Raw genomic sequence first — 21,103 nt, 5'->3', positions numbered from 1 at the left:
TTCGACGCTCTGGCCACGAGGATTAAAGAACATAAACGTGCTACCAGTAAGGGTATGGATAAGCAATCTCAACTATACGAACACATCAGGAGCTTGGGGCAAAATGTAGATTTGGATACGCCAAATATTTTAATGAACGAAGCTCGCTGGGGGGTCAGGAAGCATCTGGAATCATGGCATATCAAGAAAGGGAGCGGAATGCATAAACAAGCATACGGGTCCGCTTCTCGACTGTTACGCCCGCTTGTTCAATAAATAACCCGTCCGGATGCCAGAACGGGTCATTTTGCTCTGAGGATGTAACTGTATAGGTTCCGAAACATCGCTTTTTACTTGTTTTTAAACTGTTATAACTGCCAGTGAAATATTTTATTGTGAACAAACCTGGATAGCCCTGGCATTTGGACCATTTTCAAGTAAAATGCCCCACAATTAAGTTGCAGTTAGGCTAAGTGATATCGTTCCCGACGTTAACGTTGGGCAGATCTAGAATAGCGCCCTCAGGTGCCTTGAGGCCGCAAAGAAAGAAGGGATTTCCACTGAGCATGCCCAGGACCCAAGCAGTATTATTAGCATTGACGACGACTTTACTACTTTGGCGGCCCAAAGTGCATAGGTTATACCCCTGTCACATGGCAAACTGAATGAAATCTCCAGCGAATGACAGTCGCCCCCAAATGTCATTCGTTTGTCTTACACCGAGCTACACGAAGAAACAGAATGTCATTCGCAAATGATGTCACTGTCGATAATTAAGACACCAGGGCTGAACATATAAAGTATTATTCAGGTACATTTGTTTTGGTTTTATTTCTCTTTCTTGAAACTAGCGAAACATTAGATTATGTTACAAAATCCCTGCGTTTTCGACGGTACTTAGTTGGCTAAGTATCACACGCAACGACACGTAAGAAGCCTACCTGCACCACACTGGCAACATGGCGAATGGGAACAAGGACAGTTCACCGAAAAACTGTGTTAAGTCTTCCTTCCTTCGTGTCAAAAGCTATCAAATTCGTGATAAAATATTGGAGTACAACTTTTCATTCGTCTTTAATTTCTTCGAACGGGTTATCGTTGCTGTTTTTGCTACCTCTCTACTGCGAGGGTGCGCAGTCCGTCCGAGAGGGAGAGCGAATGATTTTTCACGAACTCATTAGCTGGGCGAATATCATTCGCATATATTACCATTTGATTTCACCGAGTGTCATACGCAGGGAATGACATTCAATTTGCCGTGTGACAGGGGTGTAACCTATTCTAAAACCGCCTATTACGTCAAACGCTTAGCGTGTCCTCTTTTGCAACGCAATATTTTTTCAAGCACCCTGCTCTAGGAGACAGTTTCGTGCGCGAAACATCCACGATTTGACACCTCAAGCTACCAGCACCATGGCCGAGCAGGTAAAAGTATCCATTCATTTGTGGTAGACATGGCCAAGATGAAGTCTGGTGTAACATGATAGGCATACATGCTGTCCCCTTGATTCCGTAGTCGGCGATAAGATACTGTGCTGTATCTCGTAACACGCCACCCTATTCTACCTTACTTAAGGCATGAACGACAAATATGAGTGCAGTCTTGTTCCACTGATGTCTGGCGTGCGCTTCAATGCCAGGGCAGACATCTTTTACATGGTGTCAGAAGTTTGACGAACGCCAAGAGGCTTCCAACCGGTATGACCGACACTCAAGCCACGGCGGCACCAACAACGCTGTCCAACAGCCTGCTGCAGCCGCAAAAGCCTCTGAATACGGCGGACACAGACCTCGTCACGGCATGGAATGTCTGGTCAAGTGAGCTTAATCCGTTCGCGCCGGCTACGAGACTACAAAGTCACGGCAGAAAGATTTACAGGCGGCAACTTTTTTAGTTGTCATAGGCGAGGAAGGACGCAAAATTTTCGAAACGTTTCGAAACGAGGAAGAGACGAACGATATTGAGGTCGTGAATAGCAAATTTGAAGGGAGACGCCAGCCGGTTGTTCATTTAGCGTACCATCAGGGTTATTTGTTTGCCACCAGGGACCAAAGTCCAGATGAGCCACTTGATGACTGGTTAACAGAGGTAAGGCTTTTAGCAAAGCAGTGCGACATTGCTGCCGTCCCCGGCCGGGACCGAACCCGGCCGAGGACATCAGCAATGTGGGGGAATTAAACATTGCTTTCAGCACCGTGTGCCGGAGATTTCCGGCGCACGTCAAAAGAACCCTCAGGTGGTCGAAATTATCCGCAGTCCTACCGTGCGGCTCGTGCAGCATGTCGCCACACTAGGCAGACACCCTTACGTGTAACATCACGGCGCCATTTTTATTATATAGTGCGACTTTGCAGACAAGGAAAGGCGAATGTTGCGAACACTAATTGACTTGTAGACACGAAAGAGAAAAACTTGCAAAGGCAACTGATTCAGGAGGATTTAAGTTATGACCTAGTCGTGTACGCTAGCAGAACGCACGAGAGGAATGTGAACAAATTCAATGAAAAGGAGAAACTTGAAATCCTAGGTTACGAACAAGAAGTGGAAGGTGGAAAGAAAGCAGGCGCGGCTAAAGAAGCCAAATGCAAGCAGTGTGGTTGTGAACATTATGGAGGCTGAACATGCCCTGCCAATGGAGAAACCTGCAGAAAGTGCGGGAAAATAAATCATTTTGCGAGGGTCTGTTGGTCCACCATCAGAAGGTTACATAATGGCAGTCGACAAGGCGACGTGCGTAATGGAAGGAGATGAACTAGAAAAAACGATCAAAGGGCTAGATTACGAAGATGGTGCACTTAAAACCAAGTGATCCAGCAGTGCTGCTCGACCATCCACATTTGTCACGACAAAAAAAAAAAAAAAAAAAAGGAAAAATCCATTTCTGAGTTCATTGTGGCGGCAGACCTATACCAAATCTCAAATATTAACGTCAAACACCGCCGCGTTGCGACGCCATATTGCGCTGCGCGCAAAAAAACATGCCCTCTATGGAATCATGTTGTGAGCGTTCTACTGCACCGGTGCAGTAGCTGAAGCTCAAATTTTTAATGTGTTTTCTTCAACGACCATGCCACCTATTGACCGAGTCTCGGCAGTCTGCTGCAAAGTTTAGGATTTAGGGAATTCTGGGAAACACTTTGAAATATCTTCCACCATATTGCTCAGCTTGGGGAACGCCTACATGCTCACCTGCAACTTGGTGGTTCCGATGGTCTCGTTAAGGGCGCGTTCGGAACACTCAAGCACGTCAAGTTGGACGATTCCTGCCCTTCCTGATATGGGTCCACTTTACCAGCGACACAACGGGCAAATTGGCCAGACTCAAAGCAGCGCCACTGCGAAAGGTACTGAAGGGCGCGGTTGAACCGGAGTGGGTGCTGCTCACGAGGCACACCGTCAAAGTACAACTGAACGCGAAGCGCGGAATACACTTCCGCAGAATGCAAATCCCCGTTATTGAGACCAGCGCGATAACGATCCACAAGTCCCAGGGCGCCACGTACTTCCAAGTGGTGTACGAATATAACAACGAGCACGTCCAGTCACTCGTCTACGTAGCACTGACTCGCTGCACGTCCCTAGAAGGCCTCTTCTTGACGCACTCATCAGATTGAGCTTCACCATGTTAGATGCCGTGTACGGCGCGATTTACGCGACGAGTTCAACCGCTTGGACAAACATCGTCTTAAGACTGTCACCACGGAATGTCTGGACGATCTCGACGACCCGCACACTCTCTCAGTATAGCACCGTTCAACGACCGCTCTCTCCACGCAGACAGACTACACGTTGTGCACGATTATGTCGTGCGGCGAAACATGGGGGGATCTGCCCCTGGAAATTTCAGGGTTCACATGCGCGCACATAGTCTCGAGACACCCGTCAACGAGGGCTGCGGTAGCAGCAATCGACTTTAGCAACAGCACTACCAACGTCACCGCACATCCGTATGCCCTCGTCAACCAACCGACGTCCGACATCGCCGATATATACGTCGCCCGAACAGATCAGGGTTCGGATCCCGGGATTTTGGCATAATTTCATGTCCCGAAAGATCCGGATTCCGCGAGGCCAAATGGATTCGGCATTTCGGGATAATAAATTTCGGCTTTCCTGACAATGAATACTAGACGGTATTGAGTGCCTTTCGCATAACTCTATCATGGAATTTGTCGTGGAAGCGCCACATAGACGTTATTGAAAAGAAAGTCCAACGCTGGGTCAATGTCATTCCTCACATCGCAGGTATGAGATGGGGGCGAGACGAGAAGGATCTCCTCATGCTGCACAATGTCCTGGTTGTTGCTCAGTGATGTACAATCTCCCCGTCCTGCACGGACTTCCTCAGACACTGATGCAAAGGATTCGAGCCCTGCTCGCGCGAAGCCTTCGGGTATGTCTCGAGGTCCCGCGAGGCGCTGAAACCCGTCTAGTAGTGGCTGAGGCCAGGGACATCCCCATTGAGGTTCTCCGTACTGAGGAATCCGCACGCCACTATCTGCGTCTACGTGCCCATCATAACCGTCACTCTCTGATTCGCAAGCTTCACGCTAGACGGAACGCGACGGTTCATGCTGCTGTGACATCATTCAGACCTCATATCCCCAAATTCATAGTCGACCTGACGGCACCCAAAGTGCCTCCATGGACGTTGCCATCGCCGCCTGTCACTGTCTCCATACCCGGCCTCAAGAACAACAAAAAGAGCTATCCTGATGTTATCCTTAGGCAACTTACCCTTGACTTCATCGAGGCTCAATAGCGCAACGGTACCGCTCTATACGCGGATGGATCGCCGACCAAGGACACTTCATCTTCAGCCTTTACCATTCCATCAGAGTCCGTTACACGTCGTCTGTCTCACTGTACCTCATCGACATCCGCTGAACTTTATGCTATCTTGTTATTCTTGACATATGCGGAAGACTGTGAACCGCGGCACTGGGTAATTTACACCGACTCCAAAGCAGCTCTCCTGTGCATTAAAAACATGGGCATCCGCGGTTCCCTTTCCTCAGTGGTGATAGATATCCTGTGCGCCCTGAAGTCCCTACAAGATCGCTCCCCCTCCGTTTCCTTTCAGTGGGTTCCAGGGCATTGTGGACTAACTGGAAACCACGAGGCCGACGCTGCCGCTGCACATCAACGACGGCCTTCTATGCCCATTATACTCTCGAGAGGAGACAGAAGATCCCTTCTCAGGCATTTGTCCGATTACAGGTCTACCCTAGAGTGGCAACACGACATTCCAACTAGGTCCTCTTTGGGAAGTGTAGACCCAACGCTGTCATACCGGCTGCCTGCAAAGCTTCCTCATCCTATGAAGTCGCCCATCCACGGGCTACGTCTGAATGTGGCCTTCACTCCGTTCTATCGCTACCAGCTAGGCTGTGAGGCTAGCCCTATGTGCAACGAGTGTGGTGTACTTGCCAACGTAGAACGCATACTCCTCCGCTGCCGGACCTATATCAACGAGAGGCGAACACTACAGTTACAGCTTGCCACCCTTGGCTGCCGCCCCTTCAACTTGTCGACCATCCTCGGCCCTTGGGACACCGCGGCCCACTCCAGGGCGGCCTTACGTCATGTAGTTGGCTTTTTTGAGGCGACAGGCCTAAAGGACTCGTTATGACCCCAGCAGCGCTCTCGGACATTCCCACCATCACGATCACGTTCAGCATCGCCATCGCCGCTCCGACCATTCCCGTCATCTCTCATCGTCATCACTCATCATTGTCACCACTCATATTAGACCCCTAGCTATGGGGTAGCGTTCCACTCCTAGAATGGAAAACCTCCCCACTCCATCATATGCTGTTGGTGTTGTTGTTTCGGTTCGTTACAGTACCGAACCCGAAAACGCGAACCCGAACCGAAAGGTCGAGACCACCACTAAGTCACTTACCATTTCAATCCCAGTGTCTCGCTCTCTCATTATAACAGCCGACAGCTTATTAGGGTCGTGATAGAGGTTGTCTTCGATATCCCGTATATCAACCTGCGTCGGTAGCGAAAATTATGCTATGCTTAGGTATTCACGCACATATACAACAATTAACACAGTTACCTGCTTATTTGAATAAAACTATCAGTTCCAAACGGTCTTTTTTAGTGTGTGTAAAACAGCGCGGTATTGAGAGTGTTTGCTGTTGGTGAGAGCAACACAAGGACTGCAAGCTGCGCCGCGTTTTGTTGCTCGGAATCTGCCTTCAAAGTCTCGACCATAGCCGGGGACGTTCTCAACAGATGGGCGTTCGTGTAAAAGAAGCGGCAGTGAAGCACAAAACGCAGCGACAAGTGATCTACTGCGACAAATTCCCCTAATTATTGCTTAATGTACCGTAACGGACAAAAACAATTCAATTTCTTTTATTTTTTCATATAAATCAACCCCGCCCAACGATGCTGTACGCAAGATATATAATCACCCTCAATGAACATAACGTGCTGGCAAGAATTTTCCAGAGAAGCCGCAAAACTGTACGGATTTGGATTCTCAGACAGGAGGTAACGTCATCGAGAATTGTCGCCTCACTCCTAGGAACAGCACGAGCTTCAGCGCTCTTCACCAAACGTTGGATGTCTGCCGGTGGCTGTGGTGAAGACACGGGAATAGATCTTCGGGGAGCAAAGTTGTCAGTCGCATTGGTAGATTGCGCAGCCTATAATACTTTTCCAATTTTTGAATTATTTTTAATGTTTATGATACTTCCACTTCAGGTAGAGAAACAATATTATCGGAGAATGGAGTGTGAGATAAGTGGATTGTAACTACACAAATTCTGTAAGGTTCTGAAGCCACGAGATTTAGCCAGTACTAGGCATTTTTGTAATGGAACTGTTGAGTAAGAGCCGCGAAATTATGTTTGCGTCCAAGAGCTGCGTCTCAGGTTGGCAAAACAGTCACAGGTGCTTCGCGGCGCTAACATAAATAGAAACAGAAAAAATCAGTTTGACAAAACGACCAATAATCTTACGAAAAAGGTTTGACCGCCAACCACGCAAGAAAATATGTCAATGAGAATAAATGAGTGAGGTCTCACTTACGACTGAGTCCCTTGGCACCTTTCCTTCGTGTATTCTAACCGTAAATGGCTTGGACAATATAGATGTCTTTTCCAGGTTCAGGGTCAGCTGGTCGTCGATGTAGACCGATTTGGCTCCATCGACGGATCTGCCTGCCAGCAACACTGGGTAGAATACCGTCGGAGGCTCTTTGCCTTCGGGATCAATAATCATTGTGTTACACGACGTAGCTTTGAATCTGTTATTTTGTATTATCCTAGAGACAAACCAACCCAAAAGAACGAAACTGACACACATACACACACACACAAGCTCAAATATTAACACATTGACTGCACAGCACGAGAACGACTCATAGCTACCACATGAGCACAACGCACAAACCGTCCATTCTGACAAGGTTCCGAAAAAAAAATAGTCCCAGAGACACTAAACCCCGGAGACAAAGGGTCCCGAAAGAATTGGTGAAAGCTAGAACGGGAGGAAAAATTGGGCCGGTGTCCGCCAATGGTGCCTCTAGGTAGGCCGCGTATGTCGACACATGGAAAGGAAAAAATTAAAACCCAGAAAATTTGGTTCCTTTTTAGGATTCCCTTTTGGTTTTGTAAACCTCGTTTTAGAGCAGATGCCACAGTTTAGCGAGTTACGTTTTCACGACACGAGGGTAGTTTCAGTGTAAAGTTCCGGTTTTCGTATCATGGGGGGGGGGAGGACTGGCGACCCAACATGTGGTATAAATCAGCAGCGTATGCCCTTCCCAATCTATACCACCAGGTATTATTCGGGACGATCTGCAGGCATATTACATTTTGCTTAGAAACTGAAACCATGGTTTTGTGAGCTGCGAAGAGCACAAAAGGGAAGATAACATTTTTCAGAGCCAACATCAAGTTGTTACGAAGTTCCTCTCGTAGCTGTTAATATACATTCTAAACCAAGATCAGGAAAAGATCTTCCCGGAACAGCACCGCAAGCGGTACTGCCCCGACGACATTGTTATCGGCCGCGCGTTCAAAGACACGGCCCACCCAGGGGCGGACCGCGTTATCAAGGGGCCCTTCTCCAAATATGAAGGACCGGCTTCCTTTCGCCTCCCTCCACCGCGAAAGATCCTGGCCCAAAGGCGAAAGATCAATACGCGGATTTGAAGGGAGACCAGAGCATATCTAAACCAATCCATGTAAACTGGTTAACAGTTAATATCTGATAACAGCCACCAGAAATATGAGGACGAAGCTTCCAGAATGACACCTCGCCTTGTTTCGCGGGTGCTCTCGCCGAGGAAGGTAATCAAACAGAAACAATGGTAATTCTGAAGTAATATGTATTTCCCTAGAAACATCATTCTCAAAAACGGGTTTGATTAAAACGTAGCAGGTCGCAATTGTCCCAGTGTATACTAACACGAGGGTCGCTAACTCAGAAAGCTCCAAAACGAGATTCGCCCCCCCTCGCCCTTCTACAGGATGCATTTAGCAAACGTTACACATATTGATCCAGTCGTAAAAATACAGGATAACGTCTGTGGCGCATCGAACTTTGCAAACTGATAGTCATTCGCCTGAAGTTTCATCGACATTTTTTTTCCAAATGCTATGACTTTGATCGACAGAAGCGAAATGGCGCTGACAAGCTGGTGGTGCATGACTGTGACGTAAGACCCAAGGTATATATAAACAGGTAGCGAAACTCCCATAGGGCCCTGCGTCTTCAGATGGCGCCATGATAGAGACTGTTAGCGCCATCCATCTGTTGCGCGGACTACTACTTTCGTAAATAAATGACGTCACATATGACGTCAGCAGCATGAATAATAAGTAGTGCATAATTAGCCATTGCACGTTTGCATTCGCGTACTTCGTTTGCGTTGTATACCCTTCCCCTTTTCCTTACCGAACCATACTAGTCACCCAGGACAGCAATACCAGACGAGAACACAGAAGAATAAATCACATCAGGTTTAATGACACATATCAGTTCGAAATACATAGAGTTATCACAGGTTTTGACGAACGGTAAGTGATAAGCACAAATAAACAGGAAGTTTTTCCAACAGGAAGGAGGAAGTCCATTCCTAACCTACACTCTTAAAAATGAACTTCACCGCATAGCACGCTCCTAGCCAACCATCATCTCGAATGATATCGTAATCCGCCCTGATTTGTTGAAAACGGGAGGCGTACGCCATTTTTGTGACAATTATGAACCGCACAGTCACAAAAAAGGCGTACGCCTACCACTTTGAACAAATCACAGCACATAGCGATATCATTCCAGATAATGGTTGGCTAAGAGCGTGCTATGCGGTGAAGTTCATTTTTAAGAGTGTAGACCTACACGTACACGTAGTGATTAGCTGTTTGTATTTTTTCAACGAGTGGTCATAATGGGTCCGTTGCAAAAAACATGGCATCGTTGGTGCACAGCTGATTCGCTAACACTCACGCTATCATGGCGGGTCTTGCCACGACGAAACCTTTTTTTTTTTTTTTCTCGGGGCCAGCAACACGGGATGCATAGCACTCATCTGTTTACACGTGTTAATCTTGGCCTACAGCTTCGAAATGTGAACGTCGCTTCCTGTTTAATCCAAAAAGTGTACGATCATTAGAATGCACGGGTACACGGCACGGATAAAAGAATGCACGGACAAACCAGCATACACTCTCAGAAACGAAACGGATAAATTTACGCTTACGTCCAGTCTTACCCTTACTAAGCGTAAAGTTCGACAAAATCGCAGATGCCGTATCCGTCAAGCTCTGTTTTATTCCTAATACCCGTAAACGCGCTCGCTGTAAGCGTAAAGGGCGGAGTTTTATGCGTAAATGGGACGGAGGACATGATTTACTCTTATATCCTGACGCATACGATTTCGTCTTGACGGATAAACTGAAGCTCTGCGTTGGAGTATTAGCTCTTTACGCCTATAGTGACGCATATTGTTTTTCAATTGTTATACGGGCCCTGCCTTCTGAGAACACGCGCATGGTTCCGTGTGGAAAGCGTCTTTCCTTTCGCTTCGTTAACGGTCGCTCTGGCTTCTGGCGTCTCATATTATGCATTTACGCCTATATTGACGCTTATTGTTTTTCAATTGTTATACGGGCCCTGCCTTCTGAGAACACGTGCATGGTTCCGTGTGCAAAGCGTCTTTTCTCTCGCTTCGTTAACGGTCACTCTGGCTTCTGGCGTCTCACATCATGCACGGTCTAGCAAATGTAAGTTGTCACATTTTGCGCTGGGTGTCTGTAGTTTTTTTTAATTTCATATTTCATTTGTGTCAAACTTATCACAGGAAGAGATGGCCATCGAACGAGACAACGTCGCACGATATGTGGGCAAGGCACGCGGACGACGCTGCTTGAACAGTTGTGATTCTCCACGCTATCTCCGCGCTACAAATTCGTATGCGTACGCCCATTGTCCACCAGGTGAGACTCTTTTTGTTCTCGTTTTTCTCGGATGTGTGTTTCTCCCCGTTGAAGCATCTTTCTTAACCATTCCTCAATCCGTTCTTGTAAAAGGAGTTCGGATGATTATTGCTGATTAAACCCCAGCATGATGTGTTGACACGAAGGAAATCGATTTTCTGATGGTCACGAATTTCGATAACATGGTGCTGATGGTGCTTGTGGTGGTGCTGCAAAACACGTGTGGAACGCCACTTCGTAGACAGCTGAAATGAATTATGCGTCTAACATTATTCAGTTAACTGTTATCTTAAAGGACTAGAGTGTTTCCAGTTATAGTAAGTGGTTTTTGAAGTCCATGTTACGTTTATGACTATTTCATGTAAGCGGCCTCTGCGGGGATGGACTCAGGTCTGGCAAAGAGCACCTCATCGGCATGATTTATTTCGGCGTTACCATATTTACGAGATTAGCTTTCCCATTTAAACGCTAGAAACAGTATCAGTTCCGCGATATATACTGCTGTACAGACACGTGCACCCATTTGACAGTACCACAGATCACATCAATGACATGATAACATAATTTACGGGTCTAACAAAATCCATTTGAATGCTACTCAAAGGATGAGAAAGATTTCAGATTGCTATGTTTGCCAGCCTGTGACCATTTCATGTGGGAGGTCTCTGGAGATGACCCAGGTCTGGCGAAGAAGACCTTATCTGCATCACGTATTATGACGCTAGCACATTTTCGAGATTAGCTTTCTCATTGAAATGCAATACCATATCTTTGGAATCTACTGTTGAACGGACATGCGTACCCACTTGACAATATCAGCAAGCACATTATTTTGCGCTCATGACAATAAACTTCTATGTCCAGCATCCCAAGGAACATGACACGACATGCTCTTCGTGCCATGCTGGACTGCATAATACCACGCATGCACCCTCAGCTGCATTAGGTGGTGCTCCTAAAATGTCAACTGTGCGACACATTCTGGGAAGAAATACACAAGACTCTACTCCCTCACGCATGTACAACCAGTACAACTCACCTGTAAAGATGACTTGTAAGTTGTGACTGCTTCATGAGTATGCATTGCTCGATAAATGCAACGTCTGCAATACACTGAACTATAGGGTGTTCAAAATTAAGCTTTCACGAGCGCTACGCAAACACAGCGATGACAGGAAACCGGATGATAACTTTACGCTACTTGTGTAAGAAACAGCTGCTGCTAATCATGTAGCACCTGTTTCTTGCTCAAAAATAGCAGCCGGTTTTCTTTTGTTCGCCTATTTATAAAGTGCTAGTGAAAGCTTAATTTTGAACACCCTGTATACTTCAGTTATTATGCGGTGATTTCACGCCGGATGATGCACGGTGGTGAATTTTTTTTTTCTCAAACATATATTAAAACCTCGTCCTTAGGAGGCATATTGGCGCTGAAAGTAGCTGAAAATAATCGGTGGTTCTATTTTAATGAATTATCATTCTGATGTGGACATTTCGACCATTGCATTCCTACGCAGTTTGACGCCACGTATCTTCATAACTATTTAACACTTTTTTTTTACATATTGCCTGGGGTGAGCAGCATTGCATTGTAAGTTGTGGAGATCCTAAGGTTTGCCTTTGAGGAGATAAAAAATCGCAAATTCGCCTCATTTGTAAAAAATGGTACGTTTTGGGAACCTCACAACTCGGCTCCCAGTTGAGATACCCGGATTCGGTACCCGATATCTAAATGACATAATTAACATTGATGTCAATTGTGAATTTATTTCATATGCGGCCAATGCAAGCGTGTTTTCCAGTGGCTCTGATATTGATGTAATAGCCACTACTGCTAACGAGACGCTTTGCAACTTGGAAAAATGGGTTAATTTAAAATCTTCACGCATTAATTGTAGTAAAACTGAAGCAATCATATTTCGACCAAAAACAGGAGTGTTAGTCTAAATAAAGAGATAGTATATCTTAATAATCCTGTTGATATTGTAAAATGCATCAAATGTTTGAGTGTCACCTTTAACGAACAGTTGCTATGGGATGAACACATTGAATGCGTTCGTTACTAGATGGGCAGGTTGATACGTGATCCTTCGATGCATCCAAACAGGAACGAGGACAAACACGAGAGACACGCTACGTTCGCATTGAATACGTTCAGAATAAACTGTGCAAAATATTAGGCATGACCGCTAGGCATAGACTCGTGTTTCCTTTTCGAATAAGCTACTATTATACCGTTCACTGTTCATGTCTCACCTAAACTATTGCCATTTAGTCTGGGGTACGGCCACTAAGAATAGTCATGATGAACGCTTGCGAGCAAAATGAACGATGTTACGAGTAAGAATATATGGGATGCGCTGTGTCGAATTTACGCATTTTTCGTAGATATCCCTCAAAAAAGCCTATTTGGGGCGTTGCCCCAATTCACAATACGACGTACTCGCTATGCGAAGAAAGGGCATTTCGAGACGAACACAATGATGTAGATTACTTTCGAGTATCACAACTGGGGGACGAGTTGTGAGGTTCCCAAAACGTACAATATTTTACAAATGAGGCAAATTTTCGATTTTTTATCTCCTCGAAGGCAAATCTTAGGATATTCACAACTTAGGATTCAATGCTATCCACCCCAGACAATACGTGAAAAAAAAAAGTGATAAGCTGAGTATGTCAAATAGTTTGAAGATGCGTGGCATCAAGCTGCGTAGGACCTGTCTGCTATGGATTTCTTTTTGTATATGTCCGATATTATGTGTACCTCGATGCCTTATCCTGTGATATAACGCTCATTAAATGTTTTTCCATTATAAACGTAATTTAATCCAATTACTAGCTCATATAGCTAGTCTACAATTTATATTTTGTTGTGTTGAAGTGTTGTGAAGATGCACAAATGTCATTTCATAATTCTCTAAAATATTGCAGGTGTTGTAATCTGTTGGTTTATGGCTAGTATGCTGTTCCCATTTTTTTAATGTTTGGTCACGTGCACCTTAAGACACACCATTTTCATGCCATAGGTGCAATATTCTATAAACACATGCATGTATCTATTATTCTGGGCTCTTTCCTGCAATAAAATGGAATTATTTGGCGAATTTTTGTTGCATTACGGTTTAAATGCGTGCTACTAACGCTGTGGGAAATACTTCCATGTATTCAGATGTTCTGATTTAAATGAAATAGCGGCGTACGCGGGCTATAGTGAGACGATTAACCCGGTTCAAGTGATGCACTCGTGCTTCTTATTTTCCTTTTGCGAGAACTCTTGGATATTGCTTGCCTTGCGCAAGAACGTGCCTTTTATATCTGTTATTTACGTGATGGATAGGTTTGTCGGTGTCATACGATTTTGCAGTGCAGTGGGCCTATAGCTATTGTGGCGCACTGTCAATTGCCAAGCCTTTTGGATGAGCAACAAGCTATGCCTATACCATGGATATCTTTTAAGCGATAGCATATAAAAGTGAACGGGCTTCCGTCCGTATACATGCTTCGTGCACCTAGGTGGTACTGCTGACGAGTCTCGGATGATACCAACTGTTTTTTCATGCCCTGTGAGATTCGTATCATCGATATCCTGTTGTAGCAGCTGTTCTTTTTTTCCTATGAAACAATTTCGCATGGTATGCTGTCTTTCCACAGAGAATTGCACCCCCAGAATGCCTCACAGTACGCATCATATCTGGGAGACTTAGGCGCCGCGTGATGTCAGCGTCCCTTGGGCAGGCAATAGCTGCAATGCAAAATTGACAGGCAATCCGATTTTCCGTCTACTGCTCTGGAAACTTCTTTCTTTTGCTTTTGGCAATCGGGAACCACATACCCTTTTCCAGAACAGCCGCCGGAAAACCGCATTGCGGGTCATTTCAGAATTGCAGCCGTTGCCTGTACAAGGACCTTGAGGTCACGTGACGTCTACGGTGCTCAGGTTTTACGCATACTATGTGGTATTTTTAGGTGCAGTAAGCGGTATCACAAGGGTAGCCAAACAGCCCATAGAATAACCGGCATCGAACACCGCTTAAAATAGGGGTAACAAATTTGACGATTTTTAACGCTTCTATCCGTCATACTTTTATGGGTAAGGTGTTGACCCTTAGAATATGGGTCAAAAATTTGACGATTTTTTACCCTTACTATCCGGTTTCTTTCTGAGAGTGTACTGCTACACATGCGCAGTGGAGCAGGATACGGAAATATACTCAGGTGGTAGATGATTTCGTATATGTGTACTAGTGGTGCAATAGATAGCTTTTCCTATACTTGAGTTATGAATAAATTGAATGAAAGTTATGAATTTACACAATACCCGTGCGCGCGTCGTAAATATTTTTGTTTACGACCGTACCTGTGCTACCAACACCCAGGATCGCTCGAGTCACGGAGATGACAATGTTGCCGGGTCAGATTTGTTTTTTTTTTCCTCGCTTTCGCTACCTGGGTAAGTTTACCTTGTAAGACAAGAGACAAGGAGATCAGACAAATTCTCGTTACGAGAATTTGCCTGATCTCTCATCTCTGATCATGCTATCACTTTGTTGACAAAAAGTTAGAAGCACAGTAAATTCCCACCCCATGCATTTCCTATGCCATATACCGCCCGAAAACTGCCATTTTCTCCTTTGTCAGCTTCACGTTCACATCGCCGCGTATACAAGGCGCTATACAAACCAAATCCTATGGAACAACCAAAAGCCACATGGGCTAGGTGCAGGGTTTCGGGGCAGCGCCACCTATATGTGGGAATGTGAACGTGAAGCAAGCAGAGGAAAAAAAAAATTGCGGTTTGCAGGCGGTATAGGCCATAGGAAATGCACGGGGTGGGATTTTGCTTAGCTTCTAATTTTTTTTCTGTGAAGTGACAACATTTGAAAAAAAAATAGCAATAAAACTTCAGGCGAATGACTTTCCGTCTGCAAAGTTTGAAGCACCAGAAACGTCAGCTTCGATTTTTACGACGCGGTCAAAATGTGTATCCTTTGCAAAATTCATCTTGTATTTCAACGTATGCCGGCATGCGGAGACTAGTGGAAATCGGAGAGCACCGAACCGTTCTTTCCAGGAACATTTTTTCCTGCACCCGTCCATGCACCGTATTCTAAATTATGTGTACTTGCAAAGGGGGGGGGGGTATATACGTTTATTCCGGAAAGGCAACAGAGCGTACTACTTGACTGCCTTTTTCGTGTTTGTCTGCGTGTCCCGTTTCTCTCGGTTACTCGTTCTTTTCATCATCATGCACCAGCTAGTCTACACCCTCTCCCCTTTGTTGATAGCCTTGTTTCATTTTATTAATGTTTGTTACGAAGAACCGCGTTCCTACATTGCTGTGAGCTATTTCTGGGCCCTATAGACGATCCCTAGCTTCCAATGACAAATTCCATTCAAATAATCTTTGGGTTACCGCTTCTCAGTGTATTCCGGTTAAAGAGGTTGAGAAACTACAGGCAACCAACTAGATGCATGGCTCCGTTTCGCACATTGTTTTCCATGAATTCGACATTCCTAATTTGAACGCTTTCTTAGGTGTTGGGTTTCTAAAACTGCGATTTCTTGCAACCGTCGACGGTGTCGCCGAAGAGGGCTGAGATGCGTCGTTAGTCAGGATGCGACGTGTTATCCGTGTTTGCTTGCCCGAAGTACCTGAAGGACATCATAACATAGGCCCCTCTGCGATGGCCGGCGCCCTTTACAACCATAGTCGTGCAAACGGAAGAGTATGCACTTTTGACCGTCTCTTGGCCGCGTAAAGAGTTGAAATCGGTAATCCATAAGATGTGGGTTCTTGTCCTACAGCTGGCTAACCTTTTCAGTGACTTCCCTCTTTCATCGTAAAGAGCTGAGAACGACAGAGGAGCTAGCCCATCGCGAAATAATGGCAGAAACATAGCGTTTTGATGTGCTGTTTAGTGGGCATATATTAATATTTACAACGGTATTTCTTCAACAGTTTCGAAGTGGTGTCACAAACCCTTTAAGATGATTTGTAGCATACTGAGATAATGTTCTTACACTACAGGGTGTGCGCAGATGAAATTTTGACATATTTGCTTACCGGGCGAACATCAGGTTGCACACCACGACGCATTGATCAATCAAAACCCGACAATTTTATTGTGACATGATGAATGGGGAGTTTCATCGCCAGGCGCGATACTCTACCCCATTGCAGGTTGTGATGCGGGGAATGAAATAATGAGCCCCTTCACAATAAGGATCGAAGTCCAATGGTATCCAGAAAGGTGAAGAGAGCTTTGAGGGCAGAGCTTTGGTGGGCTGGATGTGGCCAGAGACCAAGAAATTTTGTGAGGGGGGGGGGGGGGCGAGAGTCTAGCTCCTTAAGGTATCCCGAGAGCACGGTTCAGGAAGGTTGGTAGTGGGGCCAATGGAGAAGAATGTGCAATAGACCTTCTACAGCGCCGCAGTGACGGCATTGGGGAAAGTCAACTTGTCTCAAGCGGTAACGCCACTGCGTTGTAGAAGCCACATCGACGTGCATTCTATGAACGAATGCGGCATCTTGACGAGAGGTATGTTGAGGCATGTGGGAAGCGAGCGCTCGATCAGCTCTGCTCGGTATAGCTGGGGAGAGAATGTCAGCGGTCCAAATCTTCAGACAAAACCCAGAAACCCCACCCCCAAAACCCAAAAAAGCAAAACCCACGGAAAAGAACTTGGTAGTAGGAAAACTCTGTATAACACGTTAAAATAGTCACGCAAACATTGCTCTGAAATCGCGTTTGGCTATATTTTATAATACGGAGCGTTTGGTTACCACAATTTGTTGTTGGTTTTGGTATGATAAATTCGTCGGTGTAGGGGTAAAACTCGTACTTTGTACCATAATATACACACACACATACATTAGATTGATGATTAGGTAGGTGGTATAATACATATACATACGTGTATAATACAAATACGTAATACTTCCAAGAAGTTTGTTGCTGAATATTTGATTTTGCGGTATTATAGTACTCAATATTAAAAGCTGATGTGTATTACATGAGTTATTATAGTAATACATTGTGACGAAACTTGGGAGTTCTCAAGAAAGAGAAAACAGATATAAACGCAAATTCTGCACTGCTTATTGAACCAGTCGTTCCCAAAACCAGTTTCATTTTAGGCGGTTGCATTTTAGCATGACCTCGAAGGTACAGTCCTCCAGTGGATGCATTCAGTCCTAGAAGAAGGCTGCTAAATGAGAATAGCCCCTCCAATCTGATGAGATAGAGCTGATCAACTTCGAGCACAATTTGTCACATTGCTCTCAGTGTGGCACAGTCTTTATTTCGTCCAGTCCGCACGAGAAAAAAAATCTCACCGTCTAAAATTGTGTACCCGTCGGTGGCGCATAAAAACAGTGACTGAATTGGGCACACTGTTTCCCGACAACAAAGCCCTTGCAAATGGGATGACTCATTCTGATGGACGCTGAACTAGTGGGAATACAGCAGATCCTCCAGAAACCTCTACGGTGAGGTCCACTATCTTTGAGAGCATAGGAGGTAAGTGAGTGGTAGGGGCGTTGTTTTTATCAATAAGTATGTGTAATATGGGAAAATTACTGAGAAAGTGCACGGGCGACACTCTGTAGGTCGGACTTACGACTCTGAATACGTATTACGGCTTCTAGGGCTTTATAATAGCTCTAACACATGGGTTATGTGTACACTACGGATACAAATGAGATAATTAGTAAAATACGTAATACACATGCTCAAAACTGTTAGTATGACAGCGGTAGTGTCATAATACAAATATTACTATAATTGGCCACCCCTATCGTTGTGTACCACCGAAGGTTCGTGTAGTAAGTAGGTCGCGCGGTACATGCGCAATTGTGTGCATACTTTATCTGAACACACTCAGTACATCAACCCTGAAAAGTGAGCTTACCAGTGCAGGTACAAGCGCATTGTGACAGAAGACGCACAGTAGCAAAAACACTAATAAGAGTGAAGCGCATTGTGCTGACTTGGTCTCTTTCCTCGTTGCCCACACTAACGTCGTACACCTTGTCAAGCCACAACCGAGAGACTGCGTGTGATGGTTCCTCACAACGCGCGTTTATTTGATAAATTGAGACGTCAATGTGTTATTCTTCCTCTTGCAGCTACACAATGTGTCTGCACACTCATCAGTCTTCTGGGCACGTTAACCAAAGTGCGCACCTGTGTTAGTACCCGAACACTCATCTAGAGCAGACGCACGCTTCGTACCTGTAGAATGAAACGTTGCAATGCTATTGTCTTTCGCCTTCTAACTAATGAGATGCATGAATCACCTGATTTCATGTCGTGTAGATCTGCATTAATCGTAAAGACAAGGAAACGGGATTGTTGCTCTCTCTAAGTGGGTCCGTCAGATTTGCGTGACGTAAAGTTTACACTTTAAAACGCGAAACAGAAATAGGAAAGGAAAATGAAAGCGAAAAAGAGCGAAAATGTCTTAGTAGCCTTTTGACACTAATGTCTACTAGCCTACTAGGCCTACTAGCCTTATCAATCCTTGACGATACCCTCACGCAAGGGATACGTTGTCGTCGCCTGAAATTACTACTAATAATTCGGAAGAACCACAGTGTGTCATTCAATGTGCACCCTCTAGCTATGTCCTTCCCAAGACGGACATTCACTGCACTGCTGTGGCGACGGTCGGTAGAGGCCTATTTGCGTTTGCCACGTCCTCACGCGAACGGACCCCTATGCCAGCTTGGTATTCTGCAGTTTCGTTTTTTCCCCTCGGTGGGGATGTGTACGACATGCAGTTGAGAGAGGCAGGTCACAAAACATTCCTGTTTGGAGCGCAACGAACCTTATACATAGGGGGAAAAAGGACGTTCACTACAACTTCGTTGTTTAAATGTTAGCCTCCGTCGTTCACGGGAACGATTTTTAGAGCGGAATCCTACACTTCTGTTGCAACACGAAAATCGTATAATCAGTGGCGCGAAGGTAGTCTGCGAAAGGGAAGCCTCGTTGAGAAAGTTGTCAAAAATTAAAGCGCCGTTATTAAAAGACAGCGGCATACGCAAAATATGGAAAAATATTCCACAAGCCGGGACTAAGGATAGCGAGAAAAAACGATACAATTACACCGGCTTAACGTAACAAAATAACAATTTACTTCAACAGACGTTTCGTCCCCTATGCAGGAGACATCATCAGTGTGGGCACACACAAGAGAATGACACAATCACTACACTCTCAGAAACGAAACGGATAAATTTACGCTTACATCATATTTTGTCCTTAGTAAGCGTAAATTTCAACAAAACGGCTGAAGCCGTATCCGTCAAGCTGTGTGTTATTCATGGTACCCGTCAACGTGCCCGCTGTAACCGTAAAGATCGGAGTTTTATGCGTAAATGGCACGGGAAACACGATTTACTTTTATATTCGGACGCATAAGATTTCGCTTTCAGGATAAACTCAGGCTTTGCGTCGCTATATCATTCCTTTACGGCTGTATTGACGCATATTGTTTATTACTGCGTAACACTGGCTGGCACGACAAATAAAAACAACGATAAACAAGAAAATGATGTTTCGACGCCTATGCGGGCGTCCTCATGAGCTTTAAAAACGTGAAGGAATTGTTTATGAGAAGGGGAAACCTTTTAAAGCCTTCTGGCAGTCCGGTAGAGGCCCCTTGTTATGATTACAGGCATTGTTGTCACTATGAATGTGCCATGACTCAAGGAATTTCCTGAGTCCCCATCTGTGTTCACGTGTCAAGGTCCTTACATTATCAAAATCGAAGGAATGACCTGTTTTTTGTACATGCTCAACAAGTCGGTACGACGATTCTCTGCAGGCGGTATCTTGATCTGGGCTTTGTGCTCCTCAATCCTAGTGGCTTTCTTTCTTCCTGTTTCCACTATGTAGAAACGTGACAGTCTGGACCCTCTATCTTGTAAACAACACCTGATTGGTACATATGGGGCACAGAGTCTTTGGGATGACAAAGTATGTTGCGCAATGTTTGTTTTGGTTTGAACGCTGTTGTGATACCAAGTGGTTTTAAAATCCTTCGTACCGGCTCTGACAGTCCGCGGACGTACGGGATACATACGATATTAGGGGGAAGTCGTTCGTACTGTGTTATCGGATGACATTCTAAAAAACGGTGTTTCTAACGAAACTATCAGGGTAATGATTCCTGGTGAGGATGTCACTCGTCAAGATACGTTCAGCTGCCTTAGATTCACACGTGCTTGGTATCGCGTGTAAACGGTTAAATAATGACCTGACCACAGCTCGTTTGTGTTCAGGAGCATGGTACGAGTGAAAATCTAAAACTGAGGCATTGTCACACGGTTTACGATAAACGGAGGTACTGAGAGTACCTGACTCATTACGAGTAATTAAAACATCTAGAAAAGGTAACTGACCGTCATTTTCCTTTTCTATCGTGAACTGTATGTTGGGGTGAATACTGTTAAGGAGAGTATGGAATGAAGTCACATCTTCACGGTTTAGCACTACAAAAGTGTCGTCAACGCTTATAACGCTTATAAAATTTTACAGCACTGTTACTGGTGTCAGAAACTCGTTCTTCGATGTGCTCCATTACCAAGTTGGCCACTGGAACTGACACCGGACTTCCCATTGGGCAGTCTTCTATTTGTCTGTAAACTTGGTCGTCG

General features: G+C 45.1%; 1 protein-coding gene across 2 annotated transcripts in view; it reads right to left on the bottom strand.

Annotated features, from left to right (window-relative positions):
• Positions 1-18,534, bottom strand: part of LOC135368769 (venom metalloproteinase antarease TserMP_A-like) — a 186,602-nt gene extending 168,068 nt beyond the window's left edge. Inside the window, exons 1-3 of one of the 2 annotated variants that reach the window (XM_064602288.1) lie at positions 18,352-18,534; positions 7,028-7,200; positions 5,886-5,978 (exon numbers count right to left, since the gene is read on the bottom strand). In XM_064602288.1, the coding sequence (XP_064458358.1) occupies positions 5,886-5,978; positions 7,028-7,200; positions 18,352-18,421 (336 nt within the window). In that variant the 5' untranslated portion in view covers positions 18,422-18,534. The remainder of the gene's footprint in view (positions 1-5,885; positions 5,979-7,027; positions 7,201-18,351) is intronic. The other variant, XM_064602280.1, reaches the window with a different exon arrangement.
• Positions 18,535-21,103: the final 2,569 nt, after the last annotated feature.

Source organism: Ornithodoros turicata, chromosome 1 (genome assembly GCF_037126465.1).
Source record: "Ornithodoros turicata isolate Travis chromosome 1, ASM3712646v1, whole genome shotgun sequence".
NCBI lineage: Eukaryota > Metazoa > Arthropoda > Arachnida > Ixodida > Argasidae > Ornithodoros > Ornithodoros turicata.
Note: the sequence above shows the minus strand (reverse complement) of the source record. Positions and strands in the feature narration are given on the sequence as shown.